Source organism: Hemitrygon akajei, chromosome 23 (assembly GCF_048418815.1).
Source record: "Hemitrygon akajei chromosome 23, sHemAka1.3, whole genome shotgun sequence".
NCBI classification, from domain to species: domain Eukaryota; kingdom Metazoa; phylum Chordata; class Chondrichthyes; order Myliobatiformes; family Dasyatidae; genus Hemitrygon; species Hemitrygon akajei.
In genome coordinates this window covers 51,017,289-51,034,816 of record NC_133146.1, presented here as the reverse complement: position 1 = coordinate 51,034,816, position 17,528 = coordinate 51,017,289, and the positions used below count along the sequence as shown (strand labels likewise).

The 17,528-nt window shown below is 37.2% G+C and overlaps 1 protein-coding gene across 1 annotated transcript in view; it reads left to right on the top strand.

The window, feature by feature from the left end:
- Positions 1-374: 374 nt before the first annotated feature.
- Positions 375-17,528, top strand: part of abraxas2 (abraxas 2, BRISC complex subunit) — a 40,098-nt gene continuing 22,944 nt past the window's right edge. Inside the window, exons 1-6 of the mRNA XM_073027615.1 lie at positions 375-499; positions 1,372-1,462; positions 6,592-6,628; positions 11,123-11,189; positions 13,071-13,261; positions 13,702-13,821. Of these exons, the coding sequence (XP_072883716.1) occupies positions 428-499; positions 1,372-1,462; positions 6,592-6,628; positions 11,123-11,189; positions 13,071-13,261; positions 13,702-13,821 (578 nt within the window). The 5' untranslated portion in view covers positions 375-427. The remainder of the gene's footprint in view (positions 500-1,371; positions 1,463-6,591; positions 6,629-11,122; positions 11,190-13,070; positions 13,262-13,701; positions 13,822-17,528) is intronic.

Genomic DNA, 17,528 nt, shown 5'->3' with positions numbered 1-17,528 from the left:
CAAAAACCCTTTCGTAGGGCAAACTGACGCCTTTTCCAGCTCGACCTGCTGAGCTCTTCTAGTATTTGGTAATTGTTTTATTATTGTCACATGCACCGTGGTACAGTGACAAATTTTGTTTTGCATGCCAAAAATACACATCACTTCACAACATCAGTGCATCCGGATTATACAAAGTGAAGAGCAATATAGAATATTCAACCACGTGGAATATAGTGACACCGTTATCGAGAAAATGTAGGGCAGGTAACAGGTTCAAGGGCCACGACGAGTTGGATTGCAAGGTCAAGAGTCTCTCTCTCTCCCACCCCCTCTCGCTTTGTGGGGGCGGAAGTGACCCGGCTGCGGGGCGGAAGTTGGATGCTGATAACGGTATCGGTATGAAACGGAAGTGCCCGTAACGCGGGGGTGGGAAGGCTGGAAAAAAATGGCCGCCTCCGTCTCGGGCTATACTTTCAGTTCTTTAGTGTACCACCATGCCAACAGCTCTTCGGACCATGTAGGTATCAGTGATGTAGTAACCGAGCGGGTCTACTGAGAGCAGAGGGCAGGGCTGAGGTGCTGTACCCTTGTGGCCCGTGAGCGTTTTAGTCTGAGGAGAGGCCGAGCCTCTGGTTCCTGTTACCCGGAACCCGGGCCTTGTCCTCCGCTGGAGGTTTCGGTTTGTTCGACGATAAGAGCCGGTATCGAAGCCCCTCGAGTCGGCGACGGGGACAGGTTGGCCAGCCGTCTGCCTCCAGTAAGAGGCCAGCACAGGCCGAACACTGGGGCTGCGAGGGTGAATCCGGTCGGGGAGTCGTTGCTCTGCAGTCTGGGTGGGATGAAGCAGTTGATTTGGATGCGCTACTTTCCGCAGGGCTTTTCTTCTCTGTAAAACTTGCATATGTCATTGAAACCTTGAAATCTTTCTTTTTAGTCAAGGTTTTCGATTAAAAAATAATTTTCGGTAAGATACAAAGTGCATAGAGGACTTGTTATGTTTATTTTTCTGTATTAACTCTAGCTCATGACTCCTTAAAACACTAGTTAGAATAGAGTTAATTTAAAATACAAACCGTTGCTCTGTTTTATGTATATTAGCGTGTTTAGACGGTGCATTTGCGTCAAATATCCACAGAACTGTTGTTATGATGAGTGTGGTGCTAAATGTGCATAACCATGATGATGATGTTTTCCCCACTGAAGAAGATTGAGCTCACCATTTTTAGGCAACTTAATATGCAATGGCTTCACAACTCCATCAGAGGAGTGGTTTCCTTATATCGTGAAATAATACAATTTTATTCTTATTTCGTCTGCACTTTAAATTAATGTTTCGCGTTTTGAATTTGTTTTTCTTTCCGATTACTGTTTTAACTTATTTTTCTACAGGAAGGATTTCTTTTGGGTGATGTAAAACAGCTTGAGACTTTCAGTATTAGTGACTCGCATATCAGTAACACAGAACTGCTGCAAGTTATAGGTAAGCCTTTTGAAATAAGATCAGTTTCTCACTAAAATAAGGACCTGCAATTTGTTTGCACCAAATTTAATGTTTGTGATCTACAATGTTACAAAAATCATTAGATTAATTGCACAGTTGCCAGATTCTAATTAAGGAATACATTTATTTTCAGATTCTAAACAAGTTATAATGAAATGTTGTAAGTTGTTTTCAGAATACATAATTGAAGGTGAGGAGTAATGGATGGCAAAAATGTCAACTGTCAGTTAAACAGATCTGTATTGAAATTTCACTCAGAAGTTAATTCATGTACAATATGTGCCAAATTTGTAAGTAATGTTGAAATTGCATTGTTTATAAGATTATGTAGCAGCAGCAATTTACTGTATTTTCTCCTATAAAACAATTACCAAAATTTATCCAATAAATGTCGAGGATTTAATGAGTTAACATAATGGAAATTAGGATCTGTTCCTAGAATTTGACATTGTTACACTTCTGTTGAAGGTGTCTATTTTGCAAAATATCTCAAATGATTTTTTTGTGGTCAGCTTTATTTAATATTTTCTCAATACATTATTTTGGAAATCGTGTATCTTGCTTACATTTTGCTATACATTAGTCATATAATTAAGGTGACAGATCAAATAGAAAAGACAGGTTGTTTTCATTGCACTAGTGTAAAACATGCTGTACACATGTAATTTTCTCTTAATTCTTTTAAAATTGGGAATAATGTTTGTTAAGATTAGGAAGCATTCTCATCTCCAAAATAGAAAAATCAACCTAAAGTTTTATTTTTTGGGGGCTTGATCTTAAAATATTTGAAAATTTGATTTGAAAATTGAGATTTGAAAATAAGGTCTTAATTTGTATTTTATCATAATCTATGAAAAGTAAAAAGGAATTTGCATTCTAATGCCCTTGATGTAATTTTTGAGATGTTGTTGAAGTGGAAGAGAAAATTGGCTGTACTTCCATTCTTAAACTAACCAATCTAGAATTTAACTGGTTGTTAACCTATAAGAAGTGTATTTATTAGAAAGTTATTTTAGCAGTGTTTAAATGCTTTCTACATCTATTATTTTCAGTCATTGATTTAAAGAATACTGTTAAACAAAAGTGACCATAATGGTAGTATTTATCCACATTTGTAGTACAATTTGAAAATCCAATAATAACTGTCAACAATTCACCCGATGCGCATAAATTATTTACTTAAGTGAATTTGTAAATATTAATGAATTAGCAAAGTAGCTTCCCTGTAAAATTTGCTGGAAAAAGCTATGCCTCGTATGGGGTGCAAGTAATGTTATTAAGAAATGATATTTAGCAGGCTCTCTGAAGTTTTTAAAAAAAAGTCATGTATTGTAACTTACAAATGATGTGATGGGAGAGATGAACTCACAAAACACGCAGATATTCATTTAATCTTTGGTGCACACTTTCATTACACAGCAGGGCAAAAATTAAAGATTGGCCAGTGGCTGAAAGTTAGCTTCTGGGATTACTAATAAAAATGACCAGCATCACGATGCCTGAGACTATTCAAAGCAAACGTAAATTTATTTTGGGCATTTTGATTTTGTGTGGTCTGTTATTCTGTTTGCAAGTCATACTGGATAAAAACATCTTTAAAATTGAATGAATATTAGGAAAATTTAGCAAATCAAGCAACATGAAAGGGACAAGTTAACTATTAATATTTCAGGTTGATGATCTCTTTCATCATGTTATTGACCTGAAATACTCTTTCTCTACTGACGTTCCTGACTTGATGAATATTTGTTGCATTTTCCCTTTTTCCAGATATCTGGTATCTATATTTTTGTGCTTAGAGGTTTAGCTAATGTAACAAGGCTGTGTGGCTTTGAACAAAGAGAAAATGCTTTAGGTTCTTCTTCAATTTTACTTTATTACATATTACTTGTAATATATTATTTGTGAACAGGTTATCCAGCTCAATCATCACCTGGCATCAATATCCAATCTGGACTATGTGAATCTAGACCTGCCCCAATGGTTGCAGATCTATTCTTAACTACCAAGTTAGTCAGTTTTATTCTAATGTCTACATTAAGACAAAAGGCAAACTGGACAGAGTAACCAAGTGACATTCATCTGTTTATTTTCATCCTTTGTTTTAATGTAGATACAAAAGGAATATTTATCACGTGCATATATAGATTAATGACATGAAATTTACCAAGTTCCCTTGTTTTTTGAATTTGGGCATTTGAATGTACCTGCCAGCTTTGTGTACCTTGCTAAAGTCTTCCTTGTAAATGTCTGAGGTCTGGTATCTACATTGGGAGATCTGTCCTACAGACTAATTCAACAATTGGTGTACCCACAAATCACAATTGCAACATGTCCAGCTCCTCCATTTTAAGTCCCGGGTACTTCTGATCCGTCTGTAGAACAACCCCCTCAAGGGTTGCAGTACATTATACTTGTAGCCCAAAGAGTCATCAGTTCAAACATGGGCAAGGAAACTTATTCCTGGTTAACATCCTCCGTCATCGCACAGCTGATCAATCAATTCTTTTTCACCTAGAAGAATCAGTAACAGTAGCGGGGTACAGAGTATACTCCAGGGAGTTACAAGGTCCATAATTAAGACTGCCATGGAAACCACCACCCAATCTAGCTGGAGGTGTAATTGTCAGATTTCTTCTACTACTGTCATACAGATTGCTTTGAGTATTATCTATAAAACGCACAGCATTTAACCATCTGAACTACTCCAAACCCTGACTTCTGTCACCAAGAAGGCCAAGGGCAGCAGGCATTGAATCACCACCTGCATCTTCTCTTCCAATGTCTATACTGTCTCAGTGTTTCATTGTTGTTGGAGTTAAATCTTAGAACTCTCCACCAAACATCATTGTGGAAGTACTTTCTTGTAAAACTCTGCAGTGATTCCAGAAAGTGGACTATCATGTTGAAGGTAATTGGGGATGGAATGCTGATATTTCTTGCATTTGCTAACATCCCAAAAAATGGATTAAATATAATAATTACATATTATTAATTTACCAGAATTGTAGGAGTATACATATAAGACTGAAGACATGTTGATAAAAGCAGTAACGTAGCTACTCAGCTCTATTCTATCATTTGAAGTGATGTTAGCTGTTTTGTGCTTTGCTACCTTTATCATGTTCTGGATTTCAAAAATGTTTCAGCATGGTCAGGAATGTACTCATTATAGAGTAGAGAACTGTAGAATTTACGCTCTGCCATCAGTCTCAAATAACCTAACCTATCTTGAAACAAAAACAGTTTTTCAGGTGTTGAAAACCTGAACAAACAACAGAGGATGCCGTATATATTAATCAGGTCAGGCGGCGCTGATAGTGAAAAAATAAAAAAAGCTAACTTTTCATATATGTGACCTTTCAAGATAATTAAGGAGGAAAGTTAGAAATCTTTTAAGTTGGAGAAAACAAAAGAATGTGCCTGTGGTGGTGAAGACCAGAAGCAGTTATGTGACCCAGTTGTGATGCTGATTAAATGAGTCATAAAGTCATAAAATTGTATAGCACAGAAGAGGTTCAGTATTTATCTGAAGTGGTGAAGTTAATGTTAGTTGGGAGATCAACCCCTGGTCTCCACTCCATCACTTATTTTTCCTTTTGTTCTCTGTAAGTCACATTTTCCGCTCACCATCTCTACATTTTAGAACCTCTTTGTTTACTAACATTGGTCTACTGTTGGAAGGTCATCTATTTAAAATGTTAAGTTTTTCCAGAGATGTTATTTGACCTTGCAGCTTTCTGTTAAATTTTCGGATTTGCAGCATCTATCATATTTTAGTTTTGCTTTTTTTCGAAGAATGCTGTTCTGCAGTTTAAAAAAAAATTAAACCTAAGATCTGGTAACCACATCCAAAGATAATACCTTCAGTAAGGCAACTTCAATAAATTTATGAAGTAGATTGCAAGAGTATATTTTCAGTACACTGCTTAATTGCATGAATCCAGTTATCTATGCATGACATTGATAAGAATTTTAGCCAAAATGATCTATTATCCAGTTTGTTGTTCTTTCATTTGTTATGGCAATAAATCTGATGTCACAAAATTTGGACTGTACTTGTAAATATACAATACCGTGAAAACTTCTCAAGATGTGTCACGGAAGCATTATAAGCCAAAATTTGGCTGCTTGACTTGAGATATGAAAGCAGTTTTGCAAAAGGTAGATTTTAAAGTGTTTAAAGGGAAGCTGATTTTCAAAACCAGAAGTGGAGGAGTGCTGATTAATATAAGGATGGGCAAGAGAATGGAGGGATTTTTTGTGTGAATTGTTTTAGATCTGAGCAATTCTTACTCTGCAGCCGATGTGGGTTTGCACATACAGGAGTGATGGGTGGGTTTAGACCACCCTTTATGCTGAGGGCCCTACCATTAACCAAGGGGTCTGTGGACCCCAGGATGGGAATCTCTGGTTTAGAGAGACCTTTGTAATTAGGTAAAGTAAACCACATAAAGCTGTACATTTAGATGTTTGCTAAATCTTCATTTTTGAAAAACTTTTAATGTCTATTGGATTAACATTGTTTTCATAGCTGTTTTTCTCCTTTTTCCTTGCCAAGGAAGTAAGTGATCCTACAGTGAGGTCTGTCTGAAATGCACTGTGATGATTAAAATAATCCATGAACTGCACCTTTTAAAATAGCATAGGCATTTCACTGACTCAAAATAAATACCTAAAATATCCTGTAATATGAATAGGATGGCAGACATTTCTACTGAAACTGCAGAGCTGCTTCCTGAAGTACAAGTGCAGAATGAAATTCCATGCATTTTATTTTCCAGCAATTTTCTAAAGCTTCAGCAAAATTGTGGTTTAGTCTAATATATTTTAAAAATTAGTCTTAATTTGAAAATGGGCAGCAGAAACATAGTTGTTAAACTCACTGTTCCTTAGATTTAATATTGCTGGATGGTTTCTGGTGGAAAATGTGGAAGTTGTAAATCCAATAATCTTAGGTGTAGTAACTGCTGCTTGTTTCTGTTGGTGATAATCTTCAATCTGCTCTATGATTTATCCAGTCAGTTTAGCAATGGTAAAAATGTTATTCTGTGCAAAGTTTAATAATTTAAGTATTAAAATGTGAATTTACTTTGGTTCTTTTACAGAAATTCATAATCATGAGCCTGGTTATCAACTCTTTAGGTAAGCTAGTGTAATCTGCTTTACTAATTCTTAATAATCATAGAAATTGTGAATAGTTTTGGTTCAAAGGCCAAATTTGCTGGTCATTCCAAATGGTAGATGAATCCTTAAATCAGTTTCTTTTCTTTCCTGTTAACTGCGATATTCTCAATGTTGTTCATCTGCCTTTTTTTTCCCTTGGGTTACAGTATCGAATGTGTTTCTCAGTTGAATTGTTCACTTCTTGTTTCATCATTTCCTCTACTTTTTGTCATCCGGGGGGGCCTGACTTAAGCTCCCTTATCTTTTCTAGGTTATGTACCTAGCCTAACATGCTCTTGAAGCATCTCTTTAAGGGTAATGGTTGTTCTGCTGCAGTTATAAATGCCATTCTTAATTATATCTTTGGCTAGTACAATAGGGACATTTAAGAGACTTTTAGATGGGTACATGGATGAAAGAAAAATGAGTGGTTAGGGGCTATGTAGGAGGGAGGGTTAGATTGATCTTGGAGTAGGCTAAAAGGTCTGCACTTTACTATGTTGTATGTGTTGCTAGCTTTAACAGCTTTCACTCTTTTGGAGATAGTACTCTAATTAAAAGCTCAATTTTAGATTGACACTGTACCCTTTCCATACTAATTCAGCAGTGTTTCCTTTCCTCAGATCAAGTAAATTTTCCTAAATGGATTTCAAAAAAAATCCTGCATGTAGATAGTTGGGATGTCCTTGCATTGTTATTTTCTAGTTATCTGGTATAATTCCTATGCATGTAGGAGAGTTGGGAAACAAATATTTCTGCAGTCTCCACTCCTATTTTCAGCTTTTGAAACCTTATCTGTCTCAATGTGATGTTATCTTCATTTCAACTTCACTAAAACAGATTCTGCTCCTGACCCCTCAGCATTCTCCTTTAACAACACTATACAATTCCTATTTAGTACCTTTCTCCCACTATTCCATCTTTCTAAACACCTCATCCTGGAGTGTTATCCTTATCTTTTCTGCTTTGAGTCTCTTTAGGATGTGTTGATGGCATAAATTGCTTAAATATTATGCAGCCTCATTTCCTTTCCATCTGTTCTTGCAAGGCTTTCTCCTAGAGTTATTCACAATAAACATCATTATAGAACAAATAAGGAGCTTGTGATAAATGATGAGATTTGCTTTACCTTGGGTGCTGAAACATCTTGTTTTGTTTAGTCAGCACAGACCTGGTTTACATGCAGAATCCTCTGTTTGGATGCCCTCCCGTTTCTATTCCCCACTGCTAGATTTCAGGCTATCATTGCTGTTCCACTACCTATTTAACCTAATTAAAAATAAACTGGAATGTTCTGCATTTAGCTGTCAACTCAAATCTTCTGCATTTCAAGTGTTGAAAAGACTAGAGCCATAAGGGATTCCACATTTGCTACTGATTATATTATTCTTGAATACTTATTAGGACCAATCCTTGGTGCAACCTCTACTCTCTAATTTATCCAAACCAGCATAAAATTTTCTTCTTTCTCTTTCACCTTTTCTTATGCCGGTGTGAAGTGTTTCCATGTTGATGCATGGATTTCAAAATAATCATTCTCTAGCCCTGCCCCATTGCTTCCTCCCAACAATCTTCTGTTCCTTCAATTTTAAACTGTTGGAATTCCACTTTCTTTGTTCTACTTTGTATGGCAAAGTTTTCAGTTTCATTTGTACTCCCTCCTCCTCAAAAACCTTTTCTTTCACTTCCTGTGCTGTACCCTTATCATCTGCCTGGATTCAACATGTGAATCTATGGAATATTGTCTTTTGTTGGAGATACTGCATGTCAGATTTTGATTAGGTTGAAGTTAACGTGCTCTCCTTTAAGAAATTAAGTTTCTCCAAGTGCCTATAATTTAGTGTCTTTTTTGTTGTTTCTCAGTGCTTCCTGTCTGTAGATATTGAACTTACTGGCCTATAGGTGCTTGGGATGTCCCTGTATTCCTTTTTTTTAAAGAATGAAACATTTGCCATTTTTTGGCCTTCTGGCATAATTAATTACATCAGGAGACAATTGTAAATTTTGATAAATATATCCAGAATCTTCACAAAGTCCTAGAGGGTACGGTCAGGCTCGAATTCTCAGATGTTCTGACTTGTAAGTTTGGAGAGGGCTAAACAGGGCATTGAATGACATTTGAATGGAAAATGCTGTTGGAGAATAAAATTGATTATATTTGGCATATGAAGGGTAGCTACTCAATGAGGAATGTGAAGCCAGCAGTTAAAACGCCACTACATCTTTTTTTGTTTTATCTTCTGTCTTGCCAATTCAGAAATCTCCAAATAGCTTCACAGCATCAATTAATGACATTCTTGTAAAGAGGTGCTTAAATCAGTAAATGTAGAAGTTTGAAGTGCAAAGACAATTTATTGAAGTTCCCAAATAAATTTAAGCCTTTCTTTCAATAGACTTTTTATTGATTTTTTAAATGCATTTTCTACAACACTACAAATAAAAAAAAAACCCAGAACAAGGTAGAAAATTAGTACAGTGCAAGATAAACATACAATGGTAATACAATACAAAAAAAGATAATTGAGAAAGCACCCAAATTGAAGTCATGTAAAGTTAGTATCCTCCCCAAGCCCCACAACAAAAAAACTCCAGACCAACCAAAACAAAATGTAGAAAATATAAATCAGAACATTCAAACCCCCAAAACTGTAAATACACTTGAAAGCAGAAGATAATAATGCCTACTACCAAAAAAAAGAGCCGAAAGCAAGGGACTGAAAAAAAAAACTTAATTAAGAGGAAAATTATGAAAATACTCAATAAAAGGTCCCCAGACCTTATGAAACTTCATATCCGAATTAAGAATTGAATAATGGATTTTTTCAAGGTCTAAACGGGACATGATATCGTTAAGCCATTGAGCATGCATGGGTGGGGCAAGATCTTTCCATCTAAGGAGGATTAGACGTCTAGCCAGGAGAGAAGCAAAAGATAATATTCGACATTTAGTCGAACTCAAACGTATATCTGTCTCACCCAAGAAACCAAACAGAGCAATTAAAGGGTTAGGTTCTAAGTGGTGATTCAGAATACAGGATAAAGTTATAAAAACATCTTTCCAAAATTTCTCTAAGCTAGGACAGGTCCAGTACATATGAATAAGAGAAGCCTCGCCACTTTTGCATTTATCACAAAGAGGATTAATATTAGGGCAAAATCGAGATAATTTAGATTTGGACATATGGGCTCTATGAACAATCTTAAACTGTAAAAAGCAATGGCGAGCACAAAGAGAGGTTAAATTAACCGATTTGAGAATCGAGTCCCAAACCTCATCAGATAAAGGGATATTTAAGTCATGCTCCCAAGCCATTCTAATTTTATCCACAGGGGCACGCTGTAAGAATGCTAATTTATCACGGATAAATTATATTAAGCCTTTACCCAGTGGATTAATAGAAAGAAAGAAATCCATAGCATTTTTCTTGGGCATTTCAGGGAAGTTAGGAATTAAAGGATTGATAAAGTGTCTGATTTGGAGATATCTAAAAAAAATGGGTATTAGGCAGATTGAACTTAGCAGAGAGCTGTTGAAAGGATGCGAAGCGATTATCGATAAAAAGATCTTCAAAATGTCTAATGCCCTTCCTATACCAATCATAGAATGTTGAGTCATACATAGTAGGTAAAAAAAGATGATTATGTAAGATAGGACTAGAAAGGGAAAAACCATAAAAACCATAAAATTTCCTAATCTGGGCCCATATTCGCAAAGTATGTCTAACGAGAATTAACAATTAGTCTAGACAAACTACTAGGGAGTACAGAACCAAGAAGTGCAGAAATAAATAGATCTTTAGTGGAATTCAGCTCCATTGCTACCCAATTAGGGCACTCAGATTGGCTAGGAAAAAAAGACCAAAAGATAGTGCAACGAATGTTAGCTGCCCAGTAGTATAAACGAAAATTAGGTAAGGCCTTGCCACCCTCTTTTTTAGATTTTTGAAGGTAAACTTTATTAATTCTAGAACGCTTATTCTTCCACAGATAAGACAAAATAATAGAGTCAATACATAGATACAGCAATTTGATCCAAGAGGTAAAACTTTGACCAAAGTCAAATTTTTCTAAAACTGCAAAGAGGTAGTTCCACTCTATACGATCAAATGCTTTCTCCGCATCGAGAGAAATAACGCATTCAGGAATCCCAGTTGAAGGTGAATATAAAATATTAAATAAATGCTGTATGTTAAAAAAAGGAAGACGGTTTTTAATAAAACCAGTAATAGACTTCTGTAGACATGTAGTGTTAATGTGCTATACAAGCAGCTACCTTGATGTGTATTGATAGTTGTAGTTTGCAAAACATCCACATGTGTGTACACTCTCCATATCATACTAAGTGAGCAGAGAGAGAAATCTTTCTAAAACTATTTTCCTAAGCATCCTTTTTTATTGGTACTCTTGGAAATTTGTTAATACTGAAATACTTTGCCAAATCTGGCATTAATATCTTAAATATGTTATTTTCAGTTTTTATGACTATGCAGGAAGAGTTAATGAAGAAAGTCTGGATAGAATTCTCAAAGGAAGGAGAAAAGTAAGTGTTGATTTGTAACTTGCATTTTCTTTCTTTAAACGTTGTAATGTAGGGTTAGACCATTCAGCTCTGAACTACTTACAACAAATATTTTTTTGTTCCATACACAATTTACTTCACTTCGACACGTCATTGTTTCTAGCATCCACAGCTTGTTTTGAGGAGATAATTAAATTACCTCACTATCCTTAATGCAGAACAAATGCTTTCTGATTTTGTGTGTAACCAACATGACTTTAACTTGTTGACATATCTCTTGCCAGAGAACGTAATTCATAATTTGGAACACCTCCATTCACCCCTTGGCCTTTTGAGCTCTTAAAAAGACAAGTCCAAGTTTATATAACTAGACTACATAGATGCCTGATGTTTTGGAGAACCTGCTATATAAGCTTGCTTTCATGGGGTTTTGGACTTTGCAGTAAATCCAGTTCTCCATATAAGGTGATGGTTTGATATAAACAAAATTTTCTTCCTTTCAAAGAAATTTCATGAGCTTTTGGTTTCAATAGGTACATTTAATGTCAGAGAAATGTATACAATATACATCCTGAAATTCTTTTTCATAAACATCTATGAAAACAGAGGAGTGCTCCAAAGAATGAACGGCAGTTAAACGTTAGAACCCCAAAGCCCCCCCCCAGCTCCCCCTCCCACATATAAGCAGCAGCAAGGCAATTACCCCTCCCCACCCCACCAGCAAAAAAGCGTCAGAGCCCTCCACCACAGACTTTGTCTATCCAAGATTTTTTGTGTTGTCTTGTGGAGGATCAGAGAGATCTTGGGGCAGTGAGGAGGATCAAAGAAGTCTATGGTGTGTTGGCATTCATCAACTGTGGGATTGAGTTCAAGAGCCTTGAGGTAATGTTACAGCTATATAAGGCCTTGGTCAGACCGCATTTCAGTTCTGGTCACCTGACTACAGGAAGGATGTGGATTCTACAGAAATAGTGCAGAGGAGATGTACGAGGATGTTTCCTGGATTGAGAATAGGTTGAGTGATCTTGGCCTTTTCTCTTTGGAGTGATGGAAGATGAGAGGTGACCTGATACAAGTGTATAAGATGAGGAGGGGCATTGATCGTGTGGATAGCCAGAGGCTTTTTCCCAAGGTTGAAATGGCTAACATGAGGGGCATAGTTTTAAGGTGCTTGGAAGTAGGTACCGAGGGGATGTTGGGGTTGAGGTTTCACACAGAGTGATGGGTGTGTAGAATGCACTGGCGGTGATGGTGGTGGAGGAGGATACAATAGAGTCTTTTAAGAGAGTCCTAGATTAAGTACATGGAGCTTAGAGAAACAGAGGGCTACACGGTGCGGCAATTCTAGGCAGTTTCTGGAGTAGGTTACATGGTCAGCACAACATTGTGGGCTGAAAGGCCTGTAATGTGCTGTAGATTTCTGTGTTCTATGTATTAGATTCTTTGTGTTGCAATGCAATGAGATTGAACTATAGAACATATAATAGTATAGCAGTATGAGTCCTTCCATCCACCATGTTGTGCCGATGTATATAAACCATAATCAAACTGAATCTTCCCTCCTACGCAGCCCATAACCCTCAACTGTTCTTAAGTCTGTTGCCTATCTACGATTCTTTTAAATGCCCCTAAATGTCTCTGATCCAATAAGGTGCATATATGTGCATAGTTTCCAGACTTGCCTCCTTGGCATGTTGTAAAAAGAAAATCGCGTATTTGTTTTGGTGAGAGCAATAATAATGGATTTAAAAATAAAATGGTTAGCTTCTCATTCAGAACTTCCTGCAACCTTCACTGACGCCTTTTCCTTTCAGATATGTCTATTTTCAGAAATATATTGCACTGTGTTTATTTTAAACAAGTTTCATACCCACAAGTCCTAATTGCTTATTTCCTTTGTAGAATGTTATTGGCTGGTACAGATTTAGAAGAAATACACTGCAGCAGATGTCCTACAGAGAACATATTATCCATAAGCAGCTGACAAACATCCTCGGAGTGCCTGATCTAGTCTTCCTTCTATTTAGTTTCATCTCCACAGCAAACAACTCAACGCATGCTTTGGAATATGTGCTGTTTAGACCCAGTCGCCGGTAATTAATATCATCTTGATTAGTCTAAGATTCATGGATTATTTTTCAGACCAAAAATCCTTTATGATTAAAGATAAATTATTTATGTTTTTAAAAATTTTTTCCAATTTATTCTCTTTTATTACTTCATCTCCATAAACCTATCATCTTCCACATATTGACATGATGGTGGATGTGTACAGAATATAAATAAATATTTAGTGCAGGTCATTCCTAGATTGTGGCATGGTTCTGTTCCTGTAAACTATTCATGACATTAAAAAAATTGCAATTTAAAAATGTGATTTCCCAGGTGGCAGAAGATGCCAAATACATTTGACTGGTTTCCCAAATACTGCTTTTTTTTAAATATATGGACTATATATAAATCAGGCATTTGTGTATTCAGTTTTTTTACTTTTTGTATTAACTCTGTAAAATATTCTACTTTTCATTTGAAGGTATGATCAGAGAGTTTCACTCACAATCCCTAATTTGGGGAACACTAGTCAGCAAGAATACAAGAGTTCCTCAGTGCCAAATACATCATGGAATTATGAGAAGGTTGTTACAGAACATGGGTAAGTAGTAAATAACTTTCAAAATGTTCCAGCAAGTAATACAATGAGAATGTGCAGTGATAGCTTGGCATTCATATTGAAAGTTATTTGATGGTTCCTATTTTCAGGCTCTTAACACTTGCATTCACCATATACAACCCTGAGATTCATTTTCTTGTGGATATAATAAATCTATAGAATAATAGCAATAACAGAATCAATGAAACCCTGCCCAACTCTGGTGTTCAACTAGTGCAGAAGTCAACAAATTGCAAATACAAAAAAATGAAATCATATTGGGAAGATGAAATGAAGTCCTTGAAAGTGCGTCCATTGGTAGTAGGGAGTTATCCCCTTTGGTTCAAGAGCCTGATGGTTGAGGGTTAACTGCTCCTGAACCTGGTGGTGTGAGTCCTGAGGCTCCTTTAGCTTCTTCCTGATGACAACAATGAGAAGAGACCATGATGCAGCCAGTCAATATACTCTCCCATAGGTGTTAAGATGTGTATTAGAAAATAGCTTCAGAAAGGCTTTTCTCTAATTTTGTATTTCAGGACATGGGTGTCATTTTCCTAGGCGGGAATTTATTACTCAACTCTAATTGCATTTGTGAAGATGGTCATGAGCTGTCACCTTAAACTGGAGCGGTCCCATTTCTGGTGTCAATACTACCGTTGTATTATTTGACTAAGAATTCCAGCAATGAAGGAACTGTGTGTTTCAAAATCAAGGTTGCTTTCACTTGAAGGAGAACATGTAGGTGAAGGTGAGAAGTTTTTAAGATGCTGTCAGGTTACCCTAGGAAGAAGCTGTAATGCATTTTGTAGTGGTAGGCATTACAGCTGTGATTCCCTGATAGGGGAGGGAACGTACAGTGGCAAGCAAAAGTTTGGGCACCCTGGTCAAAATTTCTGTTACTGTGAATAGCTAAGTGAGTAAAAGATGAACTGATTTCCAAAAGGTATAAAGTTAAAGATGACACATTTCTTTAATATTTTAAGCAAGGTTACGTTTTTATTTCCATCTTTTACAGTTTAAAAATAACAAAAAAGGAAAAGGGCCCGAAGCAAAAGTTTAGGCACCCTGCATGGCAGTACTTAGTAATACTCCCTTTGGCAAGTATCACAGCTTGTAAACGCTTTCTGTAGCCAGCTAAGAGTCTTTCAATTCTTGTTTGGGGGATTTTTGCCCATTCTTCCTTGCAAAAGGCTTCCAGTTCTGTGAGATTCTTGGGCTGTCTTGCATGCTCTGCTCTTTTGAGGTCTATCCACAGATTCTCGATGAAGTTTAGGTCAGGGGATTGTGAGGGCCATGGCAAAACCTTCAGCTTGTGCCTCTTCAGGTAGTCCATTGTGGATTTTGAGGTGTGTTCAGGATCATTATCCTGTTATAGAAGCCATCCTCTTTTTATCTTTGGCTTTTTTACAGACAGTGTGATGTTTGCTTTCAGAGTTTGCTGGTATTTAATTGAATTCATTCTTCCCTCTACCAGTGAAATGTTCCCTGTGCCACTGGCTGCAACACAAACCCAAAGCATGATCGATCCACCCCTGTGCTTAACAGTTGGAGAGGTGTTCTTTTCATGAAATTCTGCACCCTTTTTTTTCTCCAAACATACCTTTGCTCATTGTGGCCTAAAAGTTCTATTTCAACTTCATCAGTTCACAGGACTTGTTTCCAAAATGCATCAGGCTTGCTTAGATGTTCCTTTGAACCTTTTGAATAGAACTTTAAATAGAACCTTTTAAAGAAATGTGTCATCTTTAACTTTGTGCCTTTTGGAAATCAGTTCATCTTTTATTCGCTTAGCTATTCACACAGTAACAGAAATTTTGACTGGAGTGCCCAAACTTTTGCATGCCCCTGTGTGTTTTAGAATGCTGGATGGAGTCTCAGAAGTGCACTGCTTTGTCCTGGATAGTTTGAGCTGCTTGAATATGGTTGGAGCTGTGCTGAAACATGCATGTAGAGATTATTGTAGTTTTAACTTGGTTGAAAGATTTTGGGGTATCAGAATAAGTTGCTTGTGGTGAGGTACCTAGACTTTGACCTCATTTTGCAACCACGATAGTTCTATGGCTGGATAAGATGAATTTCTAATTGGTGGTGGGCTCTTAAGATGTTGGTGGTTGGTGATGGTAATGCCACTGAATGCCAGGGGTAGGTAGATGTTGGCCTGTCTTTTTTGTCAATTTTCAACTTGCGTGCGAATGTTCTGTGTCTTCATTTTCTAAGCTGTGAACAGTCTACAATCATCAGAGAAGATTTCCACTTATAGCCTTATGATGGCTAATTATGAAATATCGTTGGACCTAGTACCCTGCCCTAAAAGAATACCTGCAGCGACATCATGATGTCATGGTCAGTCATTCCTTCTTCAGCTCAGGAATTCTGCACTTAGGTCCACGTTTACAAGGATATGAGTGAGATCTGGGGCTGAGTAATTCTAGTGAACTGTAAGGGAGTTCATGATCAACTTTCAATTTATATTACTGTTGAAAACGCCGGTTATTTCAGAAGACCAACTGGAAGGCCAGATTGGATTGTTCTGCTGTTTGTGAACAAGGCACTTTTCCATAATCAGGCATATGCTTGTATTGCAACTATTGGAGCAGCTCAGCTAGAGGCACAGCTGGTTTTGTGGTGTAAATTTTCAGCATTACAGCAGAAATATTGTTTGATCTTGTAGCTTTCTCTGTATCTCGTATTCACAGCCATTTTTTATATAATGTGGATGAGTTGAAAGTCAACATCTTATGTTGTGATGTTGATCTTGCAAAGAATCTCAGATTAACGTGTAAAGTCACAGTTTGATTATCTTGCATATCCTGTGTATTACATTTTGTTTATGATGAACTACATGTTATTTGACTGTCTTATCTATTATGAACAGATTAATTATGATCTGTTAGATTGCCTATCTTTTTATTCAGTGTAATTTGAACATGATCTGTAAGTGAGATTTAGAATATAATAATGTAAGATTAAGACTGTAATTGTGTTAGTCAAGTTAAGTAAGTATGAAAACAACACACACTAAATGCTGGTGGAACACTGCAGGCCAGGCAGCATCTATAAGGAGAAGCACTGTTGATGTTTCGGGCCAAGACTCTTCGTTAGGACTAACTGAAGAGAAAGATACTAAGAGATTTGAAAGTAGTGGGGGGAGGGGGGAATGTGAAATGATAGGAGAAGACCGGAGAGGGTGGGATGAAGCTAAGAGCTGGAAAGGTGATTGGTGAAAGTGATACAGAGCTGGAGAAGGGAAAGGATCATGGGACGGGAGGCCTTGGGAGAAAGAAAGGGGGATGGGGGGAGCACCAGAGGGAGATGGAGAACAGGCAGAGTGATGGGCAGAGAGAGAGAGAAAAAAAACAAACAACTAAATATGTCAGGGATGGGGTAAGAAGGGGAGGAGGGGCATTAACGGAAGTTAGAGAAGTCAATGTTCATGCCATCAGGTTGGAAGCTACCCAGCCTGTTGTTCCTCCAACCTGAGTGTGGCTTCATCTTGACAGTAGAGGAAGCCATGGATAGACATATCAGAATGGGAATGGGATGTGGAATTAAAATGTGTGGCCACTGGGAGATCCTGCTTTCTCTAGCGGACTGAGCGTAGGTGTTCAGCGAAACTGTCTCACCGTCTGCGTCAGGTCTCACCAATATATAAAAGGCCACACCGGGAGCACCGGACACAGTATACCACACCAGCCGACTCACAGGTGAAG